The sequence below is a fragment of the Misgurnus anguillicaudatus genome, chromosome 6 (assembly GCF_027580225.2).
Source record: "Misgurnus anguillicaudatus chromosome 6, ASM2758022v2, whole genome shotgun sequence".
Classification (NCBI taxonomy): Eukaryota; Metazoa; Chordata; class Actinopteri; order Cypriniformes; family Cobitidae; genus Misgurnus; species Misgurnus anguillicaudatus.
The window spans coordinates 24,338,205-24,351,957 of NC_073342.2; the positions used below are offsets into that span (position 1 = coordinate 24,338,205).

Consider the following 13,753-nt stretch of genomic DNA (forward strand, 5'->3'; position numbering starts at 1 on the left):
CAGTGGCAGACATGTTTTAATAATCAATGATGGAGTTGAACTGAATCGCAATTCACCTTGGATGTGTTCACATTTCGGATTAAATCGTGTTCTTGTGGTTTTGCTGTGTTTAGTGGCTGGTCCACAATCACTTTTTCAGTTTTTTTAGATGTATAATAACTTTATTCCAATCTAAGAGATGGTTTGTTTCTCTTTTTACAGCTGTGGTAGTGGGCGCTCCCATTTGAGCAGCAGTCACGATGGTGGCCCTGTCGCTGAAGATTTGTGTGCGGCAGTGCAATGTGGTGAAGACGATGCAGTTCGAGCCCTCCACCCCGGTTTATGACGCATGTCGGATTATCAGAGAGAGAGTCCCAGAAGCTCAATCCGGACAAGGCAAGAAATCGCAGTTTTTCACTTTGCCACCACTTTTTTTGTACTTTTATTAAAGTCGCAATGAAATTGAAATGAAAAACTGTAATTTTGTTTTGTAATATTGTGGTATTTTTACAAATGACTTATCTGTGAGCTTCGTTATTTAAAAAAAAAATCATGTGAAGTCATAAACTTTAATCAAAAACGCAAATCTCCTACCCTCCTCGAAACAATCTCTTTACTTCCGAACATATGGATTGTTTCTCAATGTCAAGGATACTTCCTTGGCAGGACTGGTCTTTCCGAGTCACTTCCTTTAGAGGCTAGACGAGGCTCCTCTTTAGAATTTGGAGAACACGTAAATGGAACAGGCTAGCAAGTGCACATCATTACGTCAGTAAAAAGGTGTGCTTTGGCGCTGCGCACATAGGATTGTTGGTGATTTGAGAGCGCGAAGGATACACATATGCATCCTTTCCTGTATATAGGATATTTTTCGAACGAAGGACTCAGTCCTTGGTTGCAATTCCGAGGATCCTCGACATTGGAACAGTGCTTCGACGGATGTCGATGACGTAGCATTCTCGAAATTCTGGCTTCCAAGGATCATTTCTTGACATTGAGAAACAGCCATGGCATGGCATGTGGGTAGGGGCCTGGGAAAAGATCACGATTAGCAATTTGCAACAGAACCCAACTTTAAGCGATCCAATCAGTTCACAATGGACGAATTCAAGTCCATCCCTACCTTTTTTCATTTCAGAAGCCATTTCACTTGGATGTACGTCACCACAGGGAAAATAAGACAACTGCTACTTCTGTTTTATGGTGACTTTAAAATAATTTAAACTAGGGATGCACCGATAGGATTTTTTGGGGCCGATACCGATTCCGATTTAAACAGACAACTTCTGGCCGATACCGATGCCGATACTGATATTAAACACTTGTATACAATACTATACAGTTGGTCTATTAGCTAGTTTATTTCTGCATCAAATTATTTTGACTGAACATGGATTGGATCTAATTAACATTCAACTGACCAACATAATAAGAGAGGCACAAATTAAGCTAAAACAAATATAATAAGACAGCATGACAACCTTCAAAGGTGGTTTTTGCTATTCAGCATTTATTTTATTAACAACATCAACTCATTTTTTACATATAATGGATTTTTTTATGCAGTTAATTAATAAACAATCGGTATCAGCCTTTCTCGTGCTATTGCCGATATGCCGATGGTTTCAAATTCATCTAAAATCGGCCGATAAATATCGGTGGCCGATACATCGGTGCATCACTAATTTAAACTTTAGTCAACGTAAAAAAACAAAAACATTGCACACTTTGTGCAAATGTAATTTCATAAGATTTCGGTTCTAGCCACTGATATGTGCCTTAAGTATGTACAAAGTTCATATTCTGAGGTAAACTGTTTGCTTTAAAGGGACACTCCAGTTTTTTGAAAATATGCTTAATGAAAATATGATTTTTACCGTTTTGGAATCCATTCAGCTGATCTCCGGGTCTGGCGCTACCACTTTTAGCACAGCTTAGCACAATCCATTGAATCTGATTACACCATTTAGCATAGCGCAAAAAATAACCAAAGAGTTTAGATATTTTTCCTGTTTAAAACTTGACTTTTCTGTAGTTACATCATGTACTAAGACCGACAGAAAATTAATAGTTGTGATTTTCTAGGCAGATATGGCTAGGAACTATACTCTCATTCTGGTGTAATAATCAAGGACTTTGCTGCCGTAACATTGCTGCATGAGGCGCAATGATATTACGCACTGCCCGAAAATAGTCCCCTGCTATTGAAAGTTCTTAAGGGGACTAATTTCGGGCGCTGCCTAATCATTGCGCCTCCTGCAGCCATGTTACAGCAGCAAAGTCCTTGATTTTTACGCCAGAATGAGAGTATAGTTCCTAGGCTATGCTAAAAGTGGTACCGCCAGACCCGAGATCAGCTGAATGGATTCCAAAAAGGTACAAATCTACATTTTATCTCTAGAGGAGCTAAAAAATTAGCATATTTTAAAATAAAGTGGAGTGTCCCTTTAAAGTAACCTGCAGTTTTATGCTTCAACCAGAGATGGCGATATAGAAGCTAAAGTTACAGACTGCAGCTTTAAGACAAATATTGCTTTGCAATAAGTAAGGAATAATTGACAAAGTGCCGTTGAACTATTCGAAAATAATGCACACCCAAGGTGGAAATGCGGCGTGACGCAAAGCGTAGCGCCATTACACCGCGGTTGTGCATTATTTTCAAATAATTCAATGCTCTGTTGTCCATGACTACGCTTATATTGCAATTACGCTGGTGTTTATTTTAAAGGGGACATATCATGAAAATCTGACATGTTTAAGTGCTATATTTGGGTCCCCAGTGCTTCGATCAACCTAGAAAAGTGCAGAGATCAGCTCATTTGCATTAAAAGGACACACCCAAAACGGCACATTTTTGCTCACACCTACAAAGTGGCAATTTTAACATGCTATAATAAATTATCTATAGGGTATTTTAATCAGAAATTTCACATACGTACTCTGGGGACACCAAAGATTTATTTTACATCCTAACAAAGTCTTGGGAAATGTCCCCTTTAAGACATTTGGCAGGTCAGGTGTGCGTTTATCGAAAATTATACATACCCGTGGACCATTTCTTAAAGGAATATTCAATTTTCTTAAAAGAAAAATCCAGATAATTTACTCACCACAATGTCATCCAAAATGTTGATGTCTTTCTTTGTTCAGTCGAGATGAAATTATGTTTTTTGAGGAAAACATTGCAGGATTTTTCTCATTTTAATGGACTTTAATAGACACCAAAAATTAATACTTAACTCAACACTTAACAGTTATATTCAACAGAGTTTCAAAGGACTATAAACAATCCCAAACGAGGCATAAGGGTCTTATCTAGCAAAACGATTGTCATTTTTGACAATAAAAATAACAAATATACACTTTTAAAGCACAACTTTTCGTTTAGGTCCGGTCCAGCGCGACCTAACGTAAATGCGTAGTGACGTAGGGAGGTCACGTGTTACATATATAAAAAACACATTTGCGGACCATTGTAAACAATAAACTGACACAAAGACATTAATTAGTATCATTTGACATACAACAACGTATGAACCGTCCTCTTTCACCACATTTGTAAACACTGGGGCGGAGTTTCGCGTTCGTCCTCTGTGACCTCTTGACGTCATGACGTATTGCGTCGGGTCACGCTAGGGCATGACGACCGGATCTAAACGAGAAGTTGTGCTTTAAAAGTGGATATTTGTTATTTTTATTGTCAAAAATGACAATCGTTTTGCTAAATAAGACCCTTATGCCTCGTTTGGGATTGTTTATAGTCCTTTGAAACTCCGTTAAAAAAACTGTTAAGTGTTGAATTAAGTATTAATTGTTGGTGTCTATTAAAGTCCATTAAAATGAGAAAAATCCTGCAATGTTTTCCTCAAAAAACATAATTTCTTCTCGACTGAACAAAGACATCAACATTTTGGATGACATGGTGGTGAGTAAATTATCTGGATTTTTCTTTTAAGAAAATGGAATATACCGCTTAGAATAAAGCATTCGACAGCCCCATGATAAAATGATAAATAATGCACAATAAAAACAGAAACGTATGAGAAGAAAGTTAAATATTACTTAAATTAATTTTTCTACATGGATTCTGCACATTTGAGAAATGTATCTTTATCCGACATGACAAAGCATCAGTGTTAATGTGTTATTTTGTATGCAACCTCACCTCATCACCAATTTGGCTTCATACTGAGCTCTCTCTCTTTCTCTCTGTGCTAACTCAAGTCATTAAACCGTATCTCTGTTTGCAAGACGCTAAAAATTGTCTTGTGTTTGATATCCACTCAACTGGAGTCTGAAGAGTCGGAAGCTCTGTCACTCTCTGTACATTCATTATACACCCGACTACATTTATATGACTGTGGTCCCATGCGGTGGACATGATTGCTACCCTTGATAGCCACAATAAATTGGATTCATCTTGTAAATGTCAACTGTCTTTAAACACAAGCGTCATTGACACTCCAAACAAATTGCTTTGAGGTAATGTACAGTCAGCTATTTACTACGTCTGTTTTTGTTAGTGCGCAAAAACGTAACAAGCTTTTAATCTGGTATCTACTCGCATTGGTTGAGGGCTTTTGTAATGTCAAAATTATTTCAGCATCAGATTACGGGCTGTTCCTGTCCGACGATGACCCGAGAAAAGGTATCTGGTTGGAATCAGGACGCACCCTTGATTACTACATGCTGCGAAGTGGGGTAAATCACAATATTAAACAGATTTTAATTTCATTTAAACATTGAGGTAAATATGCATCTTTCATTAAAAATTGTTGTCAACTCGACAGGACGTCCTGGAGTACAAGAAGAAACAAAGACCTCAGAAGATCAAAATGCTGGATGGGGCCATCAAAACCATTATGGTTGATGACTCCAAAACAGTAGGGGAGCTGTTGGTCACCATTTGCAGTAGGATAGGTGGGTGCTTTATGAATAGCGTGCAATAGACACTTTTTTATAAACAAAACCAACCAACCAACCAACCAACCAATGAAATACTGTACTGTTGGTCCTTTACAGTATATGTTAATCAGTTTTTGACTATAGTTAACTTTAATGTAGACCATACTTTGATCCCAGAGCCAAAATAAAAATGCTAGCTCCCTTATTGACTCCTCATTCCCTTGAGTTATTTTTTCCTCTTTAGTTTTCATAATGATTTACAACCTGTGGTAGTCTGCAGGCACAAATATTGATTATAGTTTCAGAGGTCTGTGGGCTAAATGATATTTATTTTCTCACGCTACATTTTGTTCAAAACACCCAGATGAGAAGGAAAGATAGATCAATGGACACGGCTGATTATCTTCTGCTTCGCAGGAATAACTAACTATGAGGAGTACTCGCTGATCCAGGAACAGGTGGAGGAGAAGAAAGAGGATGGGATGGGGACGCTGAAGAAAGACAGAACGCTCCTCAGAGATGAGAGGAAGATGGAGAAACTGAAAGCCAAACTTCACACAGATGACGATTGTAAGAAATTAGCAAACCAGAACAAAACACACTACTAAAATAAAAACAACTTTTGGTCTTGACCAAGTACTGTGCAACATTGCCCACAACTTTCGTAAGACTAGATACTACAGATGAAAACGAGCTTTTCTGCTAACTCTGGTGTATTTACATTTTGAGTGAAAACAAAAAATGTCAATTGATGTCCATTGTCCCTAAATAAATAAATAAATAAGCTAGTTTTATAACTAGCACAGATTTCGGTTGCTAATGCTAACCTAGCTGAATGCTTCTTTCGCAGTAAACTGGCTGGATCATAGTCGGACGTTTCGGGAGCAGGGCGTAGAAGAGAGCGAGATACTACTTCTCAGAAGGAAGTTCTTCTACTCCGACCAGAACGTGGACTCACGTGACCCCGTTCAGCTCAACCTCCTCTACGTGCAGGTAAAGGATCTAGTAATTTCAATTAAGCAATCTAAACCTTTAGGCATTGGCCGGTTACCGGTTTCAAGGTATACCGAGATTTTTAACAGTCAAGTTTTCAAAATCACTAAAATGTTCTGTGAAACCGTCTACAAGGTATGAGCTGTGTTCATACAAAATTCATTACATTTATTTATAATTTATAATACATTCAAGATACATTACGAAAATATTATATATTTTTTGAAAGCGTATCATAATTTAAAGGCTTTATTTTTACCTGCCATTTGAAAACAACACATTTTAGTGTTGCAATGGCAATACCGCAACACCGTGAAACCGTGGTATTTTTGCTAAAGGTTATCATACCGCCAGAATCTTATGCCCATGCCCAGTTCAAATGTAGTTATGTGTAGTAGGATTTTTGACCAATTAGGAATTGGTGTGGGTAGGGTTACCCATCAACACATGACTAAAGTTGAAACAAAGCGACGTTAATTTTTTGTTACATTTTTTTGTCATGTGGTTTTTATTTTTTGCTGCTAGAGATTTTATTTATCACCGTTTTTGTTTGTGGTTTCGACACAAACCTATTGTATGGGTAGGCTTAAAAAGCAAAGTCTTTTTGTATAATACATATTAATATTAATATCAAACTTAAACAAAAAACAATTATTGTTATTATTATTATTATTATTATTATTATTATTATTATTATTATTATTATTATTATTATTATTATCAGAATAATAATAATAATAATAATAATTATTATTATTATTATTATTATTATTATTAAGTCTTATTCTTCGTCACTGTCATCCTATCAGGCCTCTATTTATCATTCTCTTACTGTCTGGATTGACTGTATTGCAGCAGTTTGCCAAAACTTCTGTGTCGCCACCTGCTCTATCAAATTAATTAGCTTCTCAGAGTCACTATACAGACATTTAAACATTTGGCTGTCATTGCTTTAGTTTTATGAAACCCGTGGAATATTCGCAGGCACTCAAGAATGAATTATTGATCAGCCCAGAAGGCAATCTGCTTCTCTTCACAGATGCTGATTTGTCGATCGTCTGTTGCTCTACCATAGGCGGTACAATTTTACAGTAGAGGAAACATTGGCTTTTACAATGCACATTGTCCTAACTAGCCACAATACAGCACGTTTTAAGCTTTGCATCGTTTTTCAGGGTTCAATGAAACATCAGTCACAGCCAATCAGAACAGATTTTAAGTTTTCAGTAGGAATGCACCGATACATCTGCCTATAATCTGTATCGGCAGATAAATGCATATTTTCACACTATAGGACATCGGCCGATTGTTTATAAACATGAGGGCAATCATAGGTGCCGAAAAATTAATCAGAACCATAGACTGTAAACAATATGGACGTCACGTGACGTCACCCATAGGTTTGTGAAGAGCTTTTTTGAAGCAAATAGTAGGCGGGGCCTATCGTCGCCATCTTGGCCACATGTCATTACGCAGGGATAACCGAAAATGGGTAAAGAGGTGGGACGTGGGTGAAGCTAAAGTGGTTGATTGCTGAAACCACGCCCCCCTAGCTCAACAGTAGTGACAGCATTGGCAGTTCACCCAACACTCAAGTGACCACACCCTTAATTATGCAGAACTTATTATAATTTAAACGGATGAGTTGCAAAAAAATTTACCCCCTCACATATTATTTTCTACACTAAAGCATTTCAACATATGGGTCTATAGGGGTCAATTCCAGTCGATGAATTGCACTTTAAGTCTTCTACCGATTTTCAAATTGTTTGGTTTGTTGTTAACGCCAGAAATGTACCTATGACACTCAGGGTTCCCACGGGTCCTTGAAAGAAAAAAATGAAAGGCCCTTGGAAGTTTTTGAAAGTATACATACATAGACACATGTCATTGAATGTGCTTGAATCTATTTTATGCAAGAAGTTTTCTAGTAAAAATCAATATAATTCCCTGCGTAGTGTAGCATAATATCATAAAAATTCTAGACTTTTTAAGCACAAGTGCTAAACTGTTCACTTTAAATGCTTATATCTTCTGTATGCGAATGTTGATTCATACCAAAATGCTTTTTTGCATATTTGTGTTTGACACATGAAAACGTCTCTGGTTACGTATGTAACTGTTGTTCCCTGAGAAGGGAACAAGACGCTGCGTCACCCTTGCCATACTTTCTGCGTCCCTGTAACGCCGTCTTTGGCAATATTTCATATAGCGATATACTTTCTGGCTCTCACGTCACCCTGTCTTTGTTGTTAAGCCTCACCATTGGTTGAATTTGATATACACATTCAGACGCACTTACCCCTAGAGGCGTCCCCAAGTGTCAAAACAGCGACGCAGCACGAACTGTAAAAATGTATCTTAAATGGTAACACCATGTAACTTGGCTCTCACTTGAAATGTGTCCCCACATTTAGTCCTTGAATTTAAGGGTATTGGACCTGGAAAATCCTTGAAAGGTCCTTAAATTTGAAGTTAACTAAGGCGTGGCAACTCTGAACATTGCATACTTATGAATAATGTTCATGAAACATGTTCAAGCATCCAGAATTATTGCCACGTTAATAACTTGAGCAAGTTATGGTTATTTAAAAGTACATGCACCATTAAAACACAATGCTATGAGTGAGTAAGCTGACTGAGACAAGATGGCCGCCGGTGATAACGTTATAGACTCCACCAAAAGATATCTAGCCTTTATTATACATATCTATGGTCCAAGCCCTAATCCGTATCTATTGGTATCGGTACAGAAATTTTGTATTGATGCATACTTGGTTTTAGGGATATCTGCAGAGCTAGAATATGGACCAGTGAAATTTGTGGGCGGAGCTACCCAGCACAATCCAGCGAAAATATAAACTAAACAAGATGTTCAAGCATAGGTAGTTTGATTGTAGACTAGCTGGAAACATACATTTTTCCCACACAGCTTGTCCTAATTGAATATGGCAGAGGTTTCTAGTCTTATGTAGTTTTTCAGATGTCATTGAAACCCAAATGCCAGAAAATGCCACTATGAACTATGTGACTATGCAGAGTTTAGACTGTTTACCGCTACTCAGCACAATGTGATGAAAATGAAAACACTATTTACATCAACAGTGAGTTAGGACAGAAACTCAAGTCAACAATGCATGTTTGCTTGACACCTAATGCGGTTTTGACGTCATGTTAATCACCACATTCAACAAACACATTTCGCTTTCCATTATAAGTCATAATGGCTACCATCAGAAAACAGCCAGCGGACATTCAGAGAGATTTCGGACAGGAATACATGCTTATTTATGCAAATGCATGTGTGGGTGTGTGAATGATCCAGTGCAGATGTATGTGTCTGCTTTAGAAATATAATATAATATCAAGTTTCCCCTGAGGTGTAGAGCTGTTTTAGAAGCAGGAGCACATGGTTCGCTGCAGAGCCGTTTGTGTGGTTATGCCCGGGGAGTCAAAAGCTACCGCCTACTACAGTACCCAACACATAAACACACAGTACACCTGCAGGTATTTGCTTATACAAGATACAGTATATGTGCACTTATTACATATTTGCTTACATAAAATTCATAACTGTGGCCAACTCAGCTGGGTTCATCTTTTTTGACCCAACACTGGGTTGAAAATTATTGTACATTTTTAAAGGGATAGTTCACCCAAAAATGAAAATAATGTCATTAATGACTCACCCTCATGTCGTTCCAAACACGTAAGACCTCCGTTCATCTTCAGAACACAGTTTAAGCGCATTAGCGAGACTAAAGTCACGTGACTGCAGTGACGCGGATGATTTATGACACGGCTGACGTGTTATCTGGTGCGCCCCAGCTGTTTTTTTTTTGTGCGCCCCGGCTTCGTTTACAGTCTGAGGGAGACGCACGCTGTAAGTTAAAAAAAAAAACCTTTGCAAACATGTCTGAGGATAATACATCATCCGCGTCACTGCAGTCACGTGATTTTAGTTTCAGAAGAGAAGACAATGCTGAATAAAGTCGTCATTTTTGTTATTATTGGACCAAGGTGTATTTTCGATGCTTCAACACATTCTGGCTGACCCACTGATGTCACATGGACTACTTTGATGGTGTTTTATTACCTTTCTGGACATGGACAGTAAACCATATGTAGATTTTCAATGAAGGGTCAACAAGCTCTCGGACTAAATATAAAACATCTTAAATTGTGTCCTGAAGATAAACAGATGAGTCATTAATGACATTATTTTCATTTTAGGGTGAACTATCCCTTAAATAGTTGGACATCATACACAGTCTAACACTTCTCTCTCTTCCTCTCTAGTAAACACAAACGCCCCCATGAAATTTTCTGACTCGGCGCCACATACACACCCACATACTTTGAGAAACAGAAGACTGGATCACATTCAGACACACACTGTCTCATGCATAGAAAATATTTGGCAGACTGAAGGGGATTTCTCTACTCTACACTGAGACTGAGACACAGGGGGTGAGGTGAAGTGATATCTGGGTCTCCTTCGATGTTTCTGCAACTGTTACCATGTCAGTGTCATCTGGGAGCGCGCCAGATGATTGGTGGACTTTCTGAGGGTGGGCCATCACGATCTTGTTTAGGATAATGTATAACTTCCATTACCTCACAGTCAAATCTCTGCCAAGTTTACGCACTTGTGAAGGAGTGCGTGTGGTATTCGTTGGGTCTCTGGGTTTAATAGCTTCATCTTGATAGAAAACTCATTCCCACATACTTGACATTAGATGCATTTCCATTAGGGCTGGGCGATTTTCCTTTTTTTTTTTTTTCGATTCATTCGAGTTTACGTTTTGACGCGATTTTAATTTGGGGAATCGAGATTTTGCATGGAAGTTTATCTCAGTCAATGTGAAAGAGTGCAGGCATTATCTGATTACATCGTATGGTTAAACTTCATTTACAATGCATTCGGAACTCCGAAACCAATTAGGCTTTATTATTTTAAATAAATTAGGGGTGCACGATATATTGGCAGATATCGTTATCGGCCGATAACTGCTTATTTTTAATATTATCGGTTATTGGTCTGTTAGCAAAATTAGGCCGATACATGAAAGCCGATAAATTTTGGATTATTTTGGTTTGTTGAACCACTTCACTTGCTCATTGCTGGCTATGTGGAGTTGTGCTTTCTGTGACATAGCACGAAGATGACACATGTTGCGGGCTTAAGAAGAGTATGCTAGTCTAGCGCAAAGACAAGATGTCCGAGGTCTGCGAGTTTTTCATTGAGAAAATAATATGAATATTTATCGGCCTATAGATTTTGGTTATCGGCCCCCAAATATAAAGAGTTATCGCTTATCGGTATCGGCCAAAATTTCCATATCGGTGCATCCCTAAAATAAATCATATGAGAATGTTATGAATAGTAAAAAAATAATAGTTGAATTGTTTAGTTTAACATGTAATGTGAGATTATGACTACAATCAAATAGAACAAAACATTTTAAAAATGCCTGAACATAGGTTTCAAGTCTTGTTTTCAGATTTAGGCTACCATTATATTTCTAAACAATGCCTAATTTCTGCATAGATATTTTTTAAAAGTGAAGACTTCTGTGCAGATCGACATGCGTATGACATCAAAATACCACGAGAGCTACTCGAAAGCATACAGGGCACTCGACTCCCGAATCGCTTTCGTGGTATTTTAATGTCACGCACTTCTCGATTCTTGTGACGCCACATGAAGTTGACCACACCTCTTCTATCTTGTCCTGCAACCAAACATACAGCGGCATATTTAAAGAATGGTCGTGACTTTTATGCACTTCAGATGACCTGAAATCCAAAGAAAACTGTTTTCATGACAATTTTGTGATACATTTTCAAATTGCCTTAACTCTTTTCCCGCCATTGACCATTTATCTCGTCAATTAAGAAAAAACATTTCCCTGCCAATGACACTTTCCTTGCGAGTTTTTAAGGTAATCCGCTATTATCTCTTACCCAATTTATAAAAAACTGAGGCAAAAACTAATTTAACAACATTTTAAACTATGTGTATTTTTTGATCATTCTGAATCTGATCTCTAACCAAATTCCTTTACAAAAATGCAATTATTTCAGCTTTTTGCTCAAAATTTTGTATTTTTAAAGAAACCTACCTGAAACTTTTTCCTTTGTTTTGTTTGTTTGAAAGCAAAGGGCCTTTTTTCATTTTATATTTTGTGTGTTTTGTATAGACGGTTTCAGCAGTAACAACATAAACAAGCGGCTTTCGTGGTCAACACGTAACTTCCGGTAAACTCCGCTAAGAATTTTCAATTCACTACTTCAATTTTCGCAATTTGAAGGGTAATGACAACGCAGCTAATGGCTAAAGATGCTCTCTTATGTTAAAGATACACTCTTGGCCAACTTAAACAAGTAGTTTAAAATTTGACATCATGCCATACCAGATGTCAACACAAACAAATAATTTTATATTAAAATGCCACTGTTATCTTCTCAAATGGGCCCACATGGTAAAGCTAAAAAAACATCGAACCCATTATCCCCAGTGTTTGTGTTGCTAACGTATCAGTTGAGCTACAGGAACAACATGAATGTTCACAACAACCACCTAAAAAGGTTTTACTTTGGGCAACCCCGGATTGTCCGAAAAAAATGGTTGCAATAGTCTATGTACCCCAGCAGTCACAGAGGCAGTACCCTTTCAAAAAGTACATAAAGAGTTCATATTAGTATCTCAAAGATACATCTTGGTACCAAATGTATACATATCTAAACCTATTAGGACCATATTAGGGTTCATATAATGACTTTTTAAGGAGTTCTGCCCCAGTGACAGCTGGGATACATATTATGACAATTGTTAACCACCAACCTTTTTTTTTTTTGCTTTTAAACTGAATTGTTAACATCAAGATACTCCAACATACCTGCTGTCATCATTTTGTTATAGATTGAATCATTTAAAACACCCTAGCAACCCATTAACTGGTTATTGGCACTCTTGTTACTTACATAGTCTAGTTACTCCATTTACCGTCTCTGTTTCAGGCGAGAGATGACATTCTGAACGGCTCCCATCCGGTGTCCTTTGACAAGGCCTGCGAGTTCGCTGGAATTCAGGCACAGATCCAGTTTGGCCCACACGTGGAGCACAAACACAAACAAGGATTTCTAGAGTAAGACCACGTGACATGATGTGTCGATTTAATGATATCAATACAGTTGTTTAATGTACTCAGTTTTGGCCAGACATTAACATGCAACTGTCTGAAAGTCATGCGGGTGGGTGTTGAATATGTCGAAAGTAATTCCTGCCAGGATGACCTCATGTGTTTTGTACTGTTTTGAATGGAAAATGTTTGTGTGTGTTGGGTGTAAATGTATCAACTGTTTGTTACAGCCTGAAGGAGTTCCTACCGAAAGAATATATCAAACAGAGAGGGGCCGAGAAGAGAGTTTTTCAGGTCCGTGGCCCTCTGTTGGTTTTACTTAATCTATTATTATTACCAGGGAAAAATGCTATTAAAGTTCAGTTGTTCAGCCTGAGAAAGGTCTATTTGTTTCTGGACATGTTTGTTTAGCCTGGGAAGTTCGTGTGCATGAAACATTCACTTATAAATGAATTTAAAATAGAAGCATTCGAGTTAGCATTAAACGAAAGAGAAATACATTTAAGATCAATGAATAGTACAAGAGATAAAGGAGTATGACGAACATGTGGATAGTTTAAAGGAAATATGTATAGTTATTTATGGCATTGTTTACGACACAGGATCACAAAAGCTGCGGTGAGATGACGGAGATCGAGGCGAAGGTGAAGTACGTGAAGCTCGCCCGCTCCCTGCGCACATACGGGGTGTCGTTTTTTCTGGTGAAGGTGAGTTATTGTTTGAGTGATCAG

General features: G+C 37.8%; 1 protein-coding gene across 3 annotated transcripts in view; it reads left to right on the forward strand.

Moving 5' to 3' along the window:
* The window catches only part of tln2b (talin 2b), a 170,519-nt gene that overhangs the window by 73,952 nt on the left and 82,814 nt on the right, over nucleotides 1-13,753 (forward strand). For all 3 annotated transcript variants that reach the window (XM_073868820.1, XM_073868821.1, XM_073868822.1), the window contains exons 2-9: nucleotides 202-375; nucleotides 4,583-4,680; nucleotides 4,770-4,899; nucleotides 5,302-5,454; nucleotides 5,735-5,877; nucleotides 12,901-13,028; nucleotides 13,253-13,316; nucleotides 13,625-13,729. In XM_073868820.1, coding sequence (XP_073724921.1) covers nucleotides 240-375; nucleotides 4,583-4,680; nucleotides 4,770-4,899; nucleotides 5,302-5,454; nucleotides 5,735-5,877; nucleotides 12,901-13,028; nucleotides 13,253-13,316; nucleotides 13,625-13,729 — 957 coding nt within the window. In that variant the 5' untranslated portion in view covers nucleotides 202-239. The remainder of the gene's footprint in view (nucleotides 1-201; nucleotides 376-4,582; nucleotides 4,681-4,769; nucleotides 4,900-5,301; nucleotides 5,455-5,734; nucleotides 5,878-12,900; nucleotides 13,029-13,252; nucleotides 13,317-13,624; nucleotides 13,730-13,753) is intronic.